The sequence below is a fragment of the Solanum tuberosum genome, unplaced genomic scaffold, assembly GCF_000226075.1.
Source record: "Solanum tuberosum cultivar DM 1-3 516 R44 unplaced genomic scaffold, SolTub_3.0 scf00131, whole genome shotgun sequence".
Classification (NCBI taxonomy): domain Eukaryota; kingdom Viridiplantae; phylum Streptophyta; class Magnoliopsida; order Solanales; family Solanaceae; genus Solanum; species Solanum tuberosum.
Window position 1 is genome coordinate 603,419 of NW_006239054.1, and position 19,477 is coordinate 622,895.

General features: G+C 36.0%; 1 protein-coding gene across 1 annotated transcript; it reads left to right on the forward strand.

Annotated features, from left to right (window-relative positions):
* The first annotated feature begins 3,869 nt into the window (after window positions 1-3,869).
* LOC102603183 (uncharacterized protein At1g04910) lies at window positions 3,870-19,144 on the forward strand. The gene is made up of 11 exons (XM_006350974.2): window positions 3,870-4,201; window positions 4,653-4,731; window positions 5,159-5,226; window positions 8,048-8,136; window positions 8,612-8,789; window positions 14,565-14,693; window positions 15,050-15,186; window positions 16,469-16,682; window positions 16,790-16,971; window positions 17,803-17,895; window positions 18,650-19,144. Exons 1-11 carry the CDS (start codon window positions 4,013-4,015, stop codon window positions 18,783-18,785), a joined length of 1,494 nt encoding a protein of 497 aa, XP_006351036.1. The 5' UTR covers window positions 3,870-4,012; the 3' UTR covers window positions 18,786-19,144.
* The last annotated feature ends 333 nt before the right edge of the window (window positions 19,145-19,477 follow it).

Here is a 19,477-nt window from a genome sequence, read left to right on the forward strand (position 1 = left end):
GCCGTTCAATATTTCTTAAGGTTTTCAATGGTAGTTTTTTCTTATGTTCCTCACTTCTAAATCCTCGAATTAGTAAATAAATTGAGTACTTTATTAATCCTTCCGAATATTGTACTCTCTTCGTTCATTTTTACTTGTCCACTATACTATTTGGGATGTCCAATAATACATGTCCAGTTTATAAATCATTGAATAATTTACCATGTTGTGTCTATTTTATCCTTGCTATTAAACACTATTCATTTTTCAATATTTAGATGACTTATATTTAACAAGGGTGATTTGGTAAAATTACCCCTATCATTTATTGCTTCTTAATCTCTGTGTCAAGTCAATAATGAACAACTATTGTTGGACAAGGGAAGTATCTCATAAAAAGGACTTGTCCTAAAATGATCGTATGTAACAAAATGAGAAAGTGTTGATACAGCTAGATTGAACGAATAGTATGTAATAAAATGATCGTATGTAACAAAATGATCGTATTGTTGTATTGTAACAATGAAATCTAGTTGTATCTCAATCTAGTTGAACGAATAGTATGTAGCAAAACGAATAGATACAATGTAGCCAACTACATTGAACGAACAAGTAAAATGAAATTGTTATGTAAATGATACAATATGAATTTCAGAAGGTTGTGTATGAGATACAACGTCAATTTTCAGAAGGTTGTATATGAGATACAACAATTTTAGAAGGCTATACATCAGAGATATAATGCGAATTTCAGAACAATTATCACATATTGTAATTATGAAAAGTATTATTGTATATATATTAAATAGGCTCCAAAATCTCGTTAATTATGAAAATTTATCTTTTATTTTCATTTTAAACAATATTGAAGATTGTAAAAAGAGGTGCACAATTTATTTAGTAAAAAAAGAAAAAGAAAAACTATCTACCTTTTTACCAAAAATATTTTAAAACTTTGAATTAAACAACTCAAATCTTTATATTAATAAATACAATTTTACAACAACATCCAAGACAATAAATTGCAAACACATATCTAACATCTTATTGACTAGAACTAATCCTATGGTCTATAAATAATGATATTACTATGTGAGGTTAATTAAAAGTTTTATGTCATTTAAGAATATTAAATAATTATTTTTCTCTATGTATTTATATATAATTAGGATCGCTTATTAAATTTTTATTTTATTTCACTAATTTTTATTGAAACGCCTTGATTAGGTATTTTAAAAAAAAAAATGGAGACGTTGATTTTAGTTTAGTATGTTTTTTCAATTGACTTTTTGCTTTCAAATTCTAAGAGAAACTGATATTGATTTTTCTTTTAGTTCATTATTTTCGTTTTTCTTTTGCTTTATTATATTTGGTTCTCTAGACCAGGTGAAATGTGATGACGCCATTCAGATGAATTGTTTATAACTTAATGTCATATTTATTGTTGAGTAGAGCCTTATTTCATTATAAAAAACTGGTGGAGCATTTAATGAGGGGTTAATGTGTGTGCCCGTGTTGTGGTCCATCTATTGTTTGTATTTGATTTTTAACAATATTATTAAAGAAAAATGGTAGACATTCATTACATAGTTTAAATTTTTGGTGAAGTTACTTAAGATGATGGTATTGAAGTCGTAAAATGTTCTCAATTTGATTTCCTTGTAAGTAGTGCAATTATATTTTCACATTCTTTTATTTTATTATGTAAGTTTATATAAATCTCTTATATTTCTATTTGATTTAGTGTTATTGCAATTTATGATTTCTGCAACACTAGATTCTTTATCTAAAGATACCTCGATATTTTTCAAAGTAAATCATATTTTTTTCATAATTTAGAAATGACAGTTTGAGATTGTTGATGTACGAAGGTTGCACTCTTTAGTTGTACAAAAGGCATTATGAATTGTACGTCTATTTTGTTGGTGAAGTAACTCGCAGACTACACATTTGATTTGGTGTGTACTTCACTATTTTAGATACATAGTAACTTCCTACATTTTTTTCATAAAAAAATGTCACTTTTAGTTCCTGAGTTGTCACATTATTCAAATTTTAATTTTTGTAATATCCGACTAAGTACTTTTGATCGTCAATTTACAAGCCTTCAAATTACAAATTGGGAATGTTAAAAAAATCACAATAATTCATTGTGACGATGGTTTATAACTCTTGTAAATGGGTCTGTTGTTGGGTAGAAAAAATAAAGTGCATTTCTCCTTCATTGGTGGTGAAAATGAGATATTTTGTGCATTTAATAGGCTTTGGAAATTTTTTTAGGAGACCTTTATTAAAATTTAGACCGATTGATTGTTCCAAACATAACTAAAGAAAAATATAACTAAAGAAGGAAAAAAAATCTTCTACTCCAGGTTTTAAAAGTGCATGATAAATGCCGCTAAAGTCCACTTAAACAAATTAGGAGCTATCGAGCATAGAGTAAACTTTTGGTAGCTCCTGAACCAACTGCATCCGAAATGAAAGGGACTAAACAAGAATAAGAACAAGAGGAATCTATCGAAGAAGATTTTTTATATTAAAAGAAGGGCGGACTAATATTCCATTCAAAATAGCTATCGATTTTGCAGTATCTTTCATTCTTATCAGGATCCAAAGAAGAGGAACTTCAACTAAGAAAAGAATATTATTAATGTAACCATATGTCATCTTGAGTAATAATGAAATCATAATTTGCATGTGCATTAAAATAAGCCTTGCCCCGCCTCCCCCGCATAAATTGTTATTCATATAGTCTACAAAATATCACGTAAATAACCTGATACAATATAAAATGATGTACCCTTTTACCTAAAAAAAAAATGAATAGTGACTCTTAAATTCAATTTATTAAATGGTCATTTATAAGTCTTAACTCTTAGTTATTGGTAGAAAAAAATAACGGGTGCAACAAAAGCTACCAACCCTAGTATACCACAATTGCTTAGTTCAACTACTCAAGAAACTCTCAATTGATGTTGTATGCATTTTTTTTTACTTATATACAAACTATAAATAAATTAAAAATTAACACACACATAAGAGTCTCCCCAATTGTCCATTCTGATTTTGTGAAGAGTGAAAGCTTTACATCAATCAATGGAGTTTACTATAGTAAAATTGGAGACTACGAATATTCACAGTCCAGAAGGGCATTTCTCAATAGTTACCATTTTTCCACAAGGAACATCAATTTCAAGAATTTATTGAAGAAGTATTTTAATTTTTTTTAGTAAAAAACCTTTTATTAATTTTTTAAAAATATGAATATTTTCTAATTAAAAAAATCATTAGTAGAAAAGGAATGTGTTTAAAAAGAAAAAAATATTCCATTAAATAACAATAAGGACATTTTTAGATTAAAGTATTGACAACAAGGATATTTATAGACCAAACTATCAACTGATGACATTTTTATTCATTTCACATAGTTTAAAGATATTTATGTCTCTTTTATTATTTTTAACTTATAATTCTAGGCTTAAAAACAAGTTCTTAAACACCTAAAACAAGTCAATTCAAACAAGATCTTAGCAATTGACCTTATGTCTAGTGGAAACATTAATTCTTTAGTAACTCACGTGAGGACATAATTTGAGGTCTATTATAATACAAAAATACATAATGTCTCGCAAAATATCTTTAATCTCGTGATCTTTAAAATACCATGTTTCCATTAGAATTAGAGAGTCACAAAATATGAAGAGACACACCCTTTTTTAAATTGATCAAAAAATGAAATAAGACAAACAAATCAATACGAGTACAAAAAAAAGGGCATAAGTGTCAATAACCGAAAAATTAGAACTGAGATAGACTATCTACAAATCTAGGGGATGTAAAATGCCATTTTCTCAAAATTTAAAGCATCCTGTGATCTTCTTGTCTTCCAATTATGAATCTGTGTTCTAACCCAAACCAAATCAACAAATTCTCCCAAAATTCGATTCTCTGAACTCTGAAGCATCGAAAATTGTTAACTTTTGTAGCCATTGAGGAGTCAAGGAGTATAAAATTTTGTAAAAGATTAGAAGAAATGGGGAACAGAGGCCATACTCAGTACAGGACGACAAGGAGAACGTCCAATTTCTCAATTACTCTCTACATTTTCCTCCTTTTTGTTTTCTCAATGTTCGTATTCTTTTATTACACTAAAGATATGGCTGAAGATGAACAAAAGCCTGTCTTGGCATCGGAGAAGAAGGATGAGCCTGAATCCGAAGAGGTTGCTATTTATTTCTTGAAATTGCTTAAAGTTTTCATTTTTTTTGGTGATTCTATTGTTTTGTTTTGCTTATCTTGCATAGTTTATTGATGGGTGTTTGTGAATTTGGTGGTTTGAGCTGATCTTTTGTAATTTGGGCTAGAGAGTTTCTGGATATGTTGTAATTTTCTGAAATTTTGCTTCTTATTGCATCCAAAGGGTGGCCTAGTTGGTGGCGGAGTTAGGATTTTCACGAAAGGGATTCGAAATATAAAAAGTACATGCATTTATATGTAAAAAAATACTTTCACAGTGTAGAAATAGTGTAGTTTTTTGTCGTAGGTTCGGATGAACCCCTCGGCTCTTGCTAGCTACGCCCCTTGGCCTAGTTGTTAATGGAGTAGGTGAGCACCATGAGATCTTACACTAAATGACTTGTGTTAGTGAGAACGCCTTCTTTTGACTTTTGCAGAATGAAGATAATTCTGTTTGGGAAGCTTCAAAGAGCCATGGTTTACATCCATGCATAAAGCCAACTGCAAAATACAAAGGTTATACTCTACTACTATAGCTTGTGCTTGTTCTGCTACCTGCTAATTAATATGGAAAAAAGGTATCTCCATTGCCTTTTGAGAGCTCTAATGTTTTTCTTATTTTGTAAAAGGGAAATACTCGATTATCTCAAGATCTCATTTTTCAGATTCTTTTTTATAGGGTGTGGGGATGTGCATTCATTGTTATTTTAAAAACAATTTTCTTTATGTCGTTTCTTATGGTTTCTATCGGTTCATGCCTGTGTTTGTTTAAAGCTGAAACAGCGGATTTCACTCATAAAAAAAGAAAAAAAATCACGCCTTTGCTGTTTTCTATCAATCACAATCTCTTTAACATGTACCAACTCATGCACAATATAAACCTTTTGTATGCTGCAACTTTTTAAGCAGATAGTCTTATGCAGAATTTATCCTTCTTGTCCAGCTGCTCTAGGATGGAATCGCTACTTGACTGTAAAAAGTAATGGTGGATTAAATCAAATGCGGACGGGTGTAAGTTTGATCTTCCCTTAGATTTCTAATTTCCATTTTCTGTGGGTATGTTACATAATCATTCTTGTTTTTAAACCACAATAATTCAAAGGAATTGCTTTCTTGCTATTCGTGCTATGGTTAGACGAGCTAAAGGTATGGATCAGCTCAAACATGGAAATGCTAGTGGGCATATAGTAACTTGTATACACTTCTACTTGTATATTCCTAGGGTATCATTCAACAAGTTGACATGATTGAAGATGAGTCATTTTAAAACCTTCAGCTTAGAAATAGATATTAAAGTAAGACAAATTAAAGTGGGTCCTTTAAGTTTATACGCTGTTTGGAATGAAGTCTATGTTAAGAAATAGCATTCATAGATAAAGGGGGTGGGAGGAAGTTAACAAGAAAGCAGTCTCATACGAAGTTGTGTTGCTGCAAGGAAATAGCTAAATGATGCACTAGCAATGTGATGATTCTTTAAATTTGAGACATATTTGGGATACAGAAAAACACTCTCATTTATACTTTTTATCACATAAAATAATCATAACATGTCATATGAGATGGGAATTAGATTTCTATAAGACCAAAAAACGTTGTTCCCAGCAAGAACAGGATGAAGTATGATTGTAAGTTGGCATAGTCTTGGAGAGAAATGGCAGATCTGGACCATGCCTAGTGGTTAAAGTTGACCTCGCCCAATTTTTTTTTTTTTTTGATAACCGAGAAATCCGTCTGTGACCCGCCCTTTGGACCAATCACAGCCTTCTAAACTCGGTGGATAATGGGCCCACCCCTCTACCCTTCTCCACTTAAATACTGGGCTTCACTTTGCATGGTGTGGGGCTTGAACCTGCGACCTAAGCCACAAATCCTCCACCTTTTGCCACTCGAGCTAGGCCTTGGGGGCTGACCTCGCCCAATTTTATTAGCTTGATCTCCTCTTCTATTCATGGAAAGTTAAATAAACATTCTAGTTTCTGTGGCATCATAGAAAATTACATGTCAATTTGTTAGCTAACTTCAAAGCCTCAAAACCCTAACTTGGCAACCAAAAAAAAGAAGAGTTATTTTGAAAACAGAGTCGCCACTTAATTTTGTAAGGAAATTATCAAAACCTTTAATTTGAAAAAAAAGATTCTAACAGAAAAATCTTTTCAAAATTTCAAAGATAAGGATTCCTATTAACATTTCGAAAAGGTTCTAAGCACTTGAAATGTCCGCTTAACACACGGTTATCCGTTGATTTAACAAAACAATTATTTGATTAACTTAATTGATTGAAGAAGTTCTTAAATTTTTTAATAAGTGAAAGAAAAAACTATTTTTGACATTTAGTTGAAAAGAAAAACTCTTTTGGACTGTTTGAAAAGAAAAACACTTTTGAAACCCTCAAGGCAATCTAAGTTAATTTAAAACTTCAGTATTTAAGACAAATAAAATTACGAGGAAACATAAACAAAACATAGCAACTCAATGGGGATTCATCCAAGTTAAGAATGAAATGTTAGTATACAATACAATGAAATCAAGAAAGAAGAGAAATTTAAATTGGGCTCCTGAGACCCAATCTTTGCTACTACCAGATGATCTTCAGGCTTGCCTCAAAGAATTATTGCCGCTGCGAAATATTACGGCCCCTAGCCCATTTTTTCTGCTCCTGCTGATGTAATTTCCCCCTCTGGACAGATTTAGCTTCCATTTTCACACTGTTTGAGGCTAACTCAAAAGACATGTATTGGGCTTTAAGCAAATGCCAAAAATTATTGACTTAACTTAATGTCATGCAATGCTTTGAAATTATGATTATAAATTTGAATAAGAACTCCATTCTTCGACCATTTTTGAGTTTAAACTCTATATCCAGATAATGAAATTATGCACCATACATATATTTGATTCGTATGTGTCAAATGAGAAACCTGGAACTTATCACACGTTTAAATCAAATTGAGTATTATGCTAACTAGAAGAATTAGTTTCCTCAAACCAAAGCTAACAGTCATACCAAATTCTATAGGTCACTAAGTTAACTTCAAATTCTTTCTCAAAAAAAGTAAAATATTTAACTTCAAATTGAAACATATCATAAAATTAAGATTTCATCTACTCTTAATCTACAAATTGAACATATCATAAAATAAGATTTTCATCTACTCTTAATCCACTTTTAAAGTTACTAGATCAAATAATATTTTCACTTAGTAAGGAATTGACATGTTGCCAGGAAAATCTAAGACTCGATTTTTCAAAGATAGGCAAAATATCAGACAGGAAATAAACGCGTAAGTGTCACTTTATTTTAAAGATGAGCTAATTCATGGGTGGAAAAGGATGAAACGGACAGGAATCTGCCCGTGGATTTGGGATCTGTATATCCCGAGGGTTGACTTGCGTTGAGCCTTGGTCTTCTTGTATCTTCAGCCGTTTCATTCCCAATGTACGTTGATGTAGACATTATGAAATTCCCAATTTCTTGTATAATGGGTGGAAACAAAGTTTTCAAAGATGGGGGCCAAATTTTGGATAGGCTGCCAGGTATCTCGGCGTTGCTCGAACATACAAGGACTGATCTTTGATTTTCATTTATTCATTCCAAGGGACAAAGTTCCATAAGTTCTGCTAATTTGGTTTTTCATTGGTAAGATGATTATGCCATGACTTCTGAAGTGCCGACTCATGAATCATTAAGTTGTTGGATGTAGTCACGTCTCATTATTGAAATGTCATTCTGGTCATGCCCTTTCTTTAAGCAAATATGCCCACATATTTATAAGTTAATGAAGTACTTTCCCCTTCAGTCTTAATTTTTCATTTTGGCTCTTTTTGCTTACAGATAGCTGACATGGTGGCAGTGGCACATGTGATGAATGCAACTTTGGTAATTCCTCAATTGGACAAACGTTCATTCTGGCAAGATTCAAGGTCATATTTTTTTCTGTACTGTATATCTTACAACTTCACATGGCTTGTCATTCTTTTAGAAATGTGTTTATAAATGTAATGTATTGTTTAGATGGGTGGTCTCCTTATATGGACTTGTGCAGTTCTCTCCTCATGAGCTAGATTTTGAGGTTGAGTTAGGTCCAGGATTCATTTCTTTACATAGTATCATAGCAGGACCCATCACACCCGATGTTGAGCCCCCAAATTAAATTTCCCACGCTCCAGTTGTCTGGTCTCCTTTTATGGACTTGGGCAATCCTCCACTCATGAGCTATCTTTTGAGGTTGAGTTAGGCCCAAGATCCATTTCTTTACAAGTTTAGACTTTGATATTTCTCTTGTTTCTTGTAGAATTTCTGATGAGTGCTTTGATCTCTACCAACTTCTTTTTAATTTTTTTTTCCTCTTTATCTAAACATACTTACTCTAGTTTGTTCTAATGGGCTAATGTACAGTACATTTTCAGATATATTTGATGAGAACCATTTCATCAAAGCATTACGAGGAGACCTCATGATTATTAAAGAGCTTCCCAAAGAAATAGAATCTTTACCTCGAGCTAGGAAGCACTTTATGTCATGGTCAGGAGTGGGTTACTATGAAGAAATGACTCAATTGTGGAAGGAGCATCAGGCATGTAAAATCTTCTTCCTATCACCTTTTTTTTTAAAGGTAGATTATCTTAACCTCTCTTTTGCAATGGCCACCAAATCAAGAAATTGTTGCTACCTAGTTGCCCTTGCTTACCGTCATGGAAATTGTTAATATTTAAATAGAAGACACAGAACATGGTGTCGTTGGCGAAGTTGTTATGATAATGTGTTGTCTAATTGAACTGTATTAGATATCTGAATGGACAACATGCTAATAGTGTTCATGGTGGTCTTACCCATTCAGAACATTTCTCTTTTCAAACAATATTTGCTCAACAAACCCTCTGATGTTTATATGAGGGTTAATTTTATGAAGGGTCACTCAGTTTACTCTTTATTGTACTAAAATTACTCTATTATTTTTTGTAACAAGCAAATCACTCAACTATAATTAATTATCATGGAAGTCACTAAACTATTTTTTTGTAACAAAAAAGTTTCTCAACTTTGCCTAAATATAAAAAAAAGTCATTAGGAGAATACAAAAGAGACATTTTATATGATAATTAGGTAAATTTGTATTGACTTTTTGGTTACAATAAAAATGCTTAGTGTCTTTCTGTAATACTTAGAAAAAGTTCAGTGATTTTGTGGTTACGCAAAATAGTTTAGTAACTTTTTGTCATACTTAAGCTAAGTTCACTGATTTTTTAAATTATTATTTTTGTATAACCATTTGCTGCAACATAAAAACTGCAGCTATCATCTTATCAAAAAAAAACTGCAGCTATCCATAATTAAAAAAAGGAATATAGGAAGATGTTCTGAACTTAAAACTACTTACAGAGATCCTAGAACATCAACTAAGGATTCTATATCTTCCATATATTCATGTTTACACCAAAAATAAGTAAGGGCTAAATACTTCATCTTCAGTTTCTGGATGGAGCTAGTATTGTCTTCAAGACACCTTTGATTCTCTCTTTCCGTACTGTCCACCAAATGCAAGCAGGAACAATCTTCCATCTTTCCTTCTGTTTTGAGTGAATGTTGTATTCGTTCCAACACTACAAGTGTATCTCTTGACATCACCCTCATGATTCCTTTTAAATTATGGAAAATCCTCCAAGGTCGTTCAGTTAACTTGCAATGCGAAAAAGATGGTTGATTGTCTCTGTTTCTTCTCCACACATATAACATCTTGTCACGACCCGATTCCTCGAGCTGTGATGCACTAAATTCGCAAGAAACGGAGGCGGACCAATTTCGGGGTCAAAAACGGGGAAAGTGGGACCTGCGCCGGAAATTCCGGAATTAACCCCAAAAATAGGTTCTAAACAGCTCCCCGAACTTGTGTTCCAAATTGGAACACAATTCGGGGCTCGGAACAGTCCCAACACGAACATGCAACGAAAAACCCAAAGTTACGCTAAAAAAGAACAACAATGGCAGCTGCTATTTACAAGAAATTACCAAAACGAGGGCCCAATTGCTGAAACCAACCACACCACGACGATCCTCACGAAAAACTCCACAACCTAGGCTCTTGAATCACCAAATTCGGACCTAAAATGGCCGAGAAATCATCTTCCAAAATTTCCCAAAATTTGAGCTCGAAAATGAGCTATGGCAGCAGCTAAAACATAATTCTTACCTCCAACGAAGCTTCAAATACTAATTCCAACCACGCCAACGCGTTCTTTGCGGAAAACCCCACAAGATGGAGCTTTGAATCACTCAATTTGGCACTCTAAAGCTCAAGATATCACACTTTTAAAATGAGGGCGAAAAGCTGAAATGGGGCTTTTAAAAGAAGAATCTGGTCGCTAAAAAGCCCAAAATCTGGTTGCTAAAAGGGCTACACCAGATTTCATCCGAGCACGTTTTCCAAGAATGTTGACCAAAGTTAACCTTAGGCCAAATTTCAAAGGCTAAACGCCTAATGGTCCAAACTCGCACCGAAGGCCTCGATACTTGTGCCAACCATGCTACTAGCCTACTTTGGCCATTCCGGAGGTGATGGAACCGTCCGAATTCCATTATGAGGTCGTTTACCTAACGTTTTGACTAAAGTCAACTATTCAAGTTTCAAAAGCTCTAAAACAGGGAAACGGGCATAAAACCCAAACGAACGACCAGGCGACCGAACAGTCAGTGCCAACAAGTCATAAATGACTTGGGTCGCTGTAGGAAAGCTCTAACCGATGAAAGGAAAGCGGGTACACAGAAATAACTTGGAGGGTCATTACAAAAGTGGAAATGGGAGCGTATCACCATGGACTTCGTGATGAGATTGCCTCGGACTCCTAGGGGCATTGATAGTATTTGGGTCATCATTGATCGATTGACCAAGTCCGCTCACTTCCTCCCAGTTCGATCTACATTCAGTGCAGAGCGGTTGGCCCGTGTTTATATTTAGGAGGTGGTTTGTCTTCATGGCGTGCCTGTTTCCATCATTTCAGACCGGGGTTCACATTTCACTTCCAGCTTTTGGAGGGCTTTTCAGGAGGAGTTGGGCACCCGTGTCCACCTTAGCATAACATTTCACCCACAGACGGATGAACAGTCGGAGCGTACTATTCAGGTCCTTGAGGATATGTTGCGGGCCTGTGTTATGATTTTTGGAGGTCAGTGGGACCAGTTCCTGCCTTTGGCGGAGTTTGCGTACAACAACAACTACCACTCTAGTATTCAGATGGCCTCGTTTGAGGTCTTATATGGTAGGCGTTGTCGCTCTCCAGTTGGTTGGTTTGAGTCTACGGAGCCTAGGCCGCGTGGTACAGAATTGCTTCAGGAGGCCTTGGATCAGGTGAGGGTGATTCAGGATAGGCTCAGGACAGCTCAGAGCAGACACCAGTGTTATGCTGACCGTAGGCGTCGTCCTTTGTGTTTTGGTGTTGGTGACCGGGTGTTCTTGCGGGTGTTACCCTTGAAGGGCGTGATGAGGTTTGGCAGGCCGGGAAAGCTTAGCCCCAGATATATTGGGCCTTTTGAGATCTTGAGGAGAGTTGGTGATGTTGCCTATGAGTTAGCCCTACCTCCTGCATTTTCAGCTATACACCCGGTTTTTCATGTATCGATGCTACGCCGGTATATTCCAGGTGAGTCTCATGTGCTTCCATACAATTCAGTCGAGTTGGATGAGAGCCTGATCTTGGTTGAGGAGCCGGTAGCCATTTTAGCCAGAGATGTTCGTCAGCTCCGTTCCTGGTCCATTCCTCTAGTTAAGGTCTAGTGGTGACACCGTCTAGTCGAGGAGGCTACCTGGGAGATCGAGCAGGAGATGCGGGACCAGTTCCCTAGCTTATTTGAGCCCTCAGGTATATCCTTATCCTTACTTTCGCGAACGAAAGTTCTTTTAGTAGTGGATGTTGTAATGACCCTCCAGGTCATTTCTGTGTACCCGCCTTCTTTTCATCGGTTAGAGCTTTCCTACAGTGACCCCAAGTCATTTATGACTTGTTGGCACTGACTGTTCGGTCGCCTGGTCGTTCATTTGGGTTTTATGCCCGTTTCCCTGTTTTAGAGCTTCTGAAACTTAAATAGTTGACTTTAGTCAAAATGTCAGGTAAACGACCTCAGAATGGAATTTTGACGGTTCCATCACCTCCGGAATGGCCAAATTAGGCTAGTAGCATGGTTGGCATGAGTATCGAGGCCTTCGGTGCGAGTTTGGATAATTAGACGTTTTAGCCTTTGAAATTTGGCATAAGGTTAACTTTGGTCAACATTCTTGGAAAACGCGCTCGGATGAAAATTCCGTCAGTGCGGTTAGTTTCGAAATGTCGAGTTTGGTCTAGAACGACCTTTTGTTCGCTTCTCGAGGCTTCCGGTCTAATCCCGAGGCCCGCTGTGGAATTGGGCTAAAAATGGCCTTTTGGAGTGGGACCCACTTTTTATCGAGATGACCTCTGATGGAAATTCCGATTGCGCCATTGAGTCCGGAACGTCGAATTTAGTGGGGTAGCATAGTCCGTATGCGCGCACGGGATTCCGAACGAATTCCGAGCACCCCGTCGGAGACTTTAAAAAATAGCACAAGCTGAAATCTGGTGCAGCCTTTTTAGCGACCAGATTTTGGGCTTTTAACAACCAGATTTTGGGCTTTTTAGCGACCAGATTCGTCTTTTAAAATCCCCATTTCAGCTTTCAGCCCTCATTTTAAAAGTGTGATATCTTGAGCTTTAGAGCGCCAAATTGAGTGATTCAAAGCTCCATCTTGTGGGTTTTTTCGCAAAGAATGCGTTGGCGTGGTTGGAATTCGTATTTGAAGCTTCGTTGGAGGTAAGAATTATGTTTTAGCTGCTGCCATAGCTCATTTTCGAGCTCAATTTTTGGGAAAATTTTTGGAAGATAATTTCTTGGCCATTTTAGGTCCGAATTTGGTGATTCAAGAGCCTAGATTGTGGGGTTTTTCGTGAGGATCGTCGTGGTGTGGTTGGTTTCAGCAATTGGGCCCTCGTTTTGGTAATTTCTTGTAAATAGCAGCTGCCATTGTTGTTCTTTTTTAGCGTAACTTTGGGTTTTTCGTTGCATGTTTGTGTTGGGATTGTTCCGAGCTCTGAATTGTGTTCCAATTTGGAACACAAGTTCAGGGAGCTGTTTAGAACCTATTTTTGGAGTTAATTCCGGAATTTCCGGCGCAGGTCCCACTTTCCTCATTTTTGACCCCGAAATTGGTCCGCTTCCGTTTCTTGCGAATTTAGTGCCATCACGGCTCGAGGAATCGGGTCGTGACACATCTAGAGCATAGGTGGAAGCCCTTTTTTGCTAGATTTTCATGAGTTGGGACTTAGGATTTCTTTCCTGGCCACGAGCGAAGTGAAACTTGCAACCAGAGACGAATTCTGACTTTCCAGATTAATTTCCAGGGCCAACAACTAAGCTGGTTGTTGGAATGATTAAATTCTTTGTAGGCAGACTTGACTGAGAATCTCTCTAGTTTATCCACTTGCATACAATACTGTCTTCAGAGGCGGAAAGACTTGAATAAATTGAGTGTTGTAGAATACTGCCAAGTTATCTATCTCCCAATCATTAAGGGGTCTTCTGAAGCTCAAGTTTCAGCCTTGATCATTCCAGACTTCTTCTACAGTGGCATCTTGAGGTTGGGTCAGACTGAAGATAACAGGAAAGAGTTGCTTTAGTGGGTGTTTCGCCTAACCAACTGCTTGAGTGATTTTTTTGTTACAAAAAATAGTTGTGACTTTGGTGCAATAAAATAAAAGTTGAGTGACCATTCATGAATCTACTCCAAATATATGAAAGTTGTAAGTAATATGATAAGTAACTTTCATTATGTTATTCGATTTGATGAGAATAAGGGACATCTTCACTAACTATTAGCAGAAAATAAATTAAAAAGCTTGAAGTGTATTGTATCACTCCAATGCTCAACTCAAGCTGGTGCAAACATATCAATGAATTACTACCAAAAACTTGCAAAAATATTAATCAGTTGAAGCCTTGTTGTACATGGAAGGTATAGTTGACCATTGAAATTTATTAGCCACAAAATTTTGATCTTTCTGTTCAATAGTCAGTTATAAAGGACCTTTAAAATTTGTTAATTACTCTAAGTTGTTGGAGATAGCATTTAATCCCAAAACTATGAAATCCTGAAGGGGATTTAATTTATCATTTTATTTTACTTCATCAGTTTATGATGTTGATATTATCAATAAAATCTGTTATTACAAGGGATGCTACATTTCTATTTCCTTTTGTTCGTGGGACTTGATTCCATTTTTCTCTTGCCTTATCTACTTACGTATATGTCTGAAATTGAAAGTTGGCTTATTGCATATTATTGCAGGTAATTCATGTTGTTAAATCTGATTCTCGCCTTGCGAACAATGAACTGCCTCTGGATATTCAGAGATTAAGATGCCGTGCTCTATATAGTGCTCTCCGCTTCTCTCCTCCTATTGAGAGACTTGGAAAGGTTAGAACTTAGAACCATCATCTGACAAATATGATAACAATTCGGGACTAGTAATTCTAGTAACACCAGTAACACTAATGGAGTTTTGAGCTTCCCTTTTGGATTGTCACACTACACTGAATCTTTTTAGCTGGCTATGGCATTTCACTCAATCTTCTTGTGTTCATGTTTCCTTGTTTAAGAACGGCATTCAAATTATGAAATAAATATATTATGTATCAGGTGTAGGATTCCCATGTCAGTTTATGCAGTACAATTTCATCTACATCCTTTTATGTTTTGGATCTCATTTGCAAAGTAGAGCTATAACTTCTCATTTATTAGGGTTTGTTACTAACATGATGATGATACCACAGAAGCTCGTGGAGCAGCTGCGAACCAGAGCAAAAAGATATGTTGCACTCCATTTGAGATATGAGAAGGACATGCTGTCTTTTACTGGTTGTACTTATGGTCTTACTGATGCAGAAGCAGAGGAACTTCGGGTGATGAGGTCTCTCTCATCATCAGTATCATATTGTCATGATTTTGCTATATATGTCTTCAATTATGCTCACTGTATTATTTGCATAAAGGAGCGAGAATCCACTTTCAGTCTATTTATATTTCTGAGCCTAGTGAAAAGTTATTACGTCTCATTCATGGCCTGTAGGTTATTTAGGAATGGCCAAAAATTCTTTGATCACAAGTTTATACATACATATTTAGAGCCTTCAAATTTAGTTCTGAAACTTCAGAATCCCTTCTTCTGTACAACTTATTCATACACAAAGAACCTTGAAGTACATACTATACTATGAATGTCAAGATGTCATCCATGACATTAAAGCATCTGGTGTCTTATGTAATAAGAACGTGTCACTTAGACTTAAAGGTAAGTTCTACAGAGTAGTTGTTAGACCAGCTTTGTTGTATGAGGGGTGAGTGTTGGCCCGTGGAGAACTCTCATGTTCAGAAGATGAAAGTTGCGGAAATGAGAATGTTGAGATGGATGTGTGGGCTTCCTAGGAGAGACATGGTCAGAAATGAAGTTATTCTTGCCAAGGTGGAAGTGGCTTCCATGGCGGACAAGAGGCGGGAGGTGAGGCTGACATGGTTCGGGCATGTCAAGAGGAGATGTGCAAATGTCCCAGTAAGGAGGTGTGGTGTGAGAGGCTGACACTGAAGGGCCTGAGGAGATGTAGTGGTTGGCTGAAGAAGTATTGCGAAAAGGTGATTAGACAGGACATAACTAGCTTTCAGCTTACCGAGGACATGACCTTTGATAGGAGGGTGTGGAGGTCGAGGATTCGGGTAGAAGGCTAGTAGTAAATAGTTTCGCGTCTTGTCTCTCCTACTAGTAGTATTAGTATTATTTAAGGAAATTTTCATTATTCTACTATTTCCTTATTTTTCATTCATAGTTTTCTATTACTATTTCTTGTCTCTTATGCCTCTATTTTCTTACTATCCTGGTGTTGTTACTGCTAAGTCTTCATATATGTTGTGTTTTTGCTTTCTTTGAGCTGAGGGTCTATCGAAAACGACCTCTCTTCCTGCCAAGGTAGGGGTAAGGTCTGCATATACTCTAATCTCTCCAAACCCCACTTGTGGGACTATACTGGGTATGTTGTCGTTGTTATTAAAGAACTGCTCCAATTTCTTCTGATATCATGGTTTCTAGTAATAAGGCAGACTCTGCTTAGATCTTTTCACTTTTCTTCTATTGTTGCAATGATCTTTAGAGTAACACCCATAATGTTGTATAATATCTAATGTTACTCATCCATAACTAGAGAGAAGACAAATCATTGGAAGATTAAGGTTATCAACTCAACCGAACAGAGAATTGGTGGTTTTTGCCCTCTCACTCCAAAGGAGGTTGGATTATTTCTTCAAGCTCTTGGTTATCCTCCATCAACATTGATTTATATTGCTGCTGGAGAAATTTATGGTGGTAACACTCGTCTCTCAGAGCTCAAATCTTACTTTCCAAATGTTGTTTTCAAGGTTTGTACCTACACCTAAACATTCTGCCTATCTTGCAGCTTGGAGTTAATTTCTTTCATAACAATAGCGCGTTTTACCTACCAAACCAAATATCTTATTTGTGGCAGGAAATGCTGGCAACGCCAGAACTGAGAGAGTTTGCAAATCATGCCTCACAAGCTGCAGCACTCGATTATCTAATCTCTGTAGAGAGTGATGTTTTCATTCCATCACACTCAGGTAATATGGCAAGAGCAGTTGAGGGGCACCGCAGATTCTTAGGCCACCGGAAAACAATCACTCCGGACAGGTACTCAAGCAATTGATGAGTATTTCGCAGTTGTTTCTCCTTTGCCATGACTTCTTCATTCCCGTTAATTCTTTTTTTGAACTGCTTTTTTTTTTTAATTTTCCTTGAGCGGAGGTAGGGGTAAGGTCTGCGCACACTCTACCCTCCCACTTGCCACTTGTGGGATTACACTGGGTATGTTGTTGTTTGCAGTTGCTTCTGGTTGGTATAAAGTTTCAGCAAGTGTGGTTTGCAAGTAAAATTTTTAGCTTGATTTTATCAATTTTAGAAGAGTGATTTTACAAATTAAGCTTGGTAATTTTCTTTTGAGGTGTTGCCATTGCCTTCATTTAGGACACAAATCTACTATCCTTCATATTTTAATGCTTCACAAAGATGCTACTAGTATGCGGGATAGAAATAGCTGAAAGGTTCACCTAGAAATGCGGATTGCTATGATAACATGAAAGTTGGCCCCACCATGACTGGCATGTCTGAAGTGCTGTTTGGCAGAAGCGGATGTAGAGTATTAGTACCGGGTTCATATGAACCCAGTACTTCCAACACAGAACATAAATTTATGAAAATTGCAACAATTAAGTAGAAATGAATGCTCAACTTTAAACAAATAATGGGCTCAATGAGAAAACCTTAAATATTGAACCAATAAAACTTAAATTCTGGATCCGCCTCAGCTGTTTGGCAAACCGTTCAGTATTATTCTCTTAGGGAAGAGTCATATAGAAGTCGTTAGAACATTTTAAAATTGGGCAATTTAGATTATGTTTTGTGGCGTCGGCCTCTTCATCTACATATTTATAGCAACATAATTATCTGCTGCTAATCATGCAGGAAAGGCCTAGTTGAAATATTTGATCAGCTGGAAGCTGGTCAACTGGATGGATCATCATTTTCACATCTTGTCAGGCATTTGCATAAGAACAGGTGATATACATATGCAATGGCTAATCACATTACGGGTTGCACTTGCTCACGTTATTGTTTCCATTGAAATCGTATTAACCTCTGTTTTTCTTACTTAGGTGCAACAATAAGCCCTAGGAATAATAAACTGGCAGGAACCGAACCATTTTATGTTGGATATATATCACCTCCCAGTCTGTTGAGCTTACTCTCTTTGTTCCAAACCCCCTTTTGTGTATTTTCTTGAACTTGTATCTCACCCCAAGTCCACTCTTTCACCTGTTGAACCTTAGTGAGATCCTTAAAATATAGTTGAGAGAAAAAAAGACAAAGAAAAATAAGAAAATCCAAAAATAAATAAGTAATCTTCAGAACCCTTAAATGATTTTGAATTATTTACCTATTGTCTAAGTTTTTGGTTTGGATACAATATTCTTTCGATTTTTGTCATGCCAACTCTTTTTTCACATTTTTTTCCGTACATATTACTTATTAGATCGTTCTGATTCAGGCAGCAGAAATCTAAATCTAAAGATAGAAATCTTGTCAAAGTATTTCCAAAGAAAAAATTCAACTACTCATTTAAAAACTTTCTTAATATAAAGGCTTTTCAACCTGTTTCTAGAAATTTATGTCACTAGTAAACAACAACCGATTGTAAAGTGTTTGGAGGGAATTGTACAGCCTTCAACAATTATCACTATGTCGAAGTTTTCTTGATAACCGATAATTTCCAGACTTTTAATTAAATCATTACACATATTGCAATTTATAGGCAAGGTGCTCCAAGAAAAAGAGCTGGTGCCCCCTCGGGAGTCAGAGGTCGAGCAAGGTCAAGACTGGAGGAGTCATTTTACCAAAACCCATATCCAGAGTGTATATGCAGTTCTAGAACCAGAGTAAGAAAATAAAAGGGGTGCGTCTTGTCTGCTTCCAGCCAGCAGGTCTCTCTTGTTCTCAGTCATCTAAATGTCTGAAATCATATATTTCCTACCATCATATTCGGCTTCAGTTTCTCTGTTCTTAATTATTTGTTGGCCAATTTAGCTACTGTTCTTAATTATTTGTTGGCCAATTTAGCTAACTTTTGTTTACTTGCATTAGACTAGTGATTAAGTATCTTGGTACATATACATTATGACACTTCTCTTGTCCATCTTTCGCCCTCTCCTCGTCCCTCTTCTTCCAATTCCTTTTTCATTCTTCATCTTTGTAAACAAATGATGGTATATTGGAATTAAGGAGCAGAACTGTTTAATGTCTTGGTAAATTGCTTCTGGGGTACATAAATCTTCAAAATCATCTCTTCTTCCTAGATTTAAAAAAATAATATTTATGAAGATGTTTCATTAAAGGCATCAAGAAGATACAAAAGATACAAAAAAGAGTGTGTTAGTCCCAGTCTCTTCTTCCTAGTTTAATATATATTCCTCCTATATTTGTTTGTCCAACTAAATGTTAGACGATGGCATGATCTTTCCCTACAATGAGAATGAACATACCTTTTCTAATGGATTAAACGTGAATTTCATAACAATCATAAGAAAAAAGAAAATATTGAAGTATAGTTTACTCATGCCATCATATCCTTCTAGTTTATTTC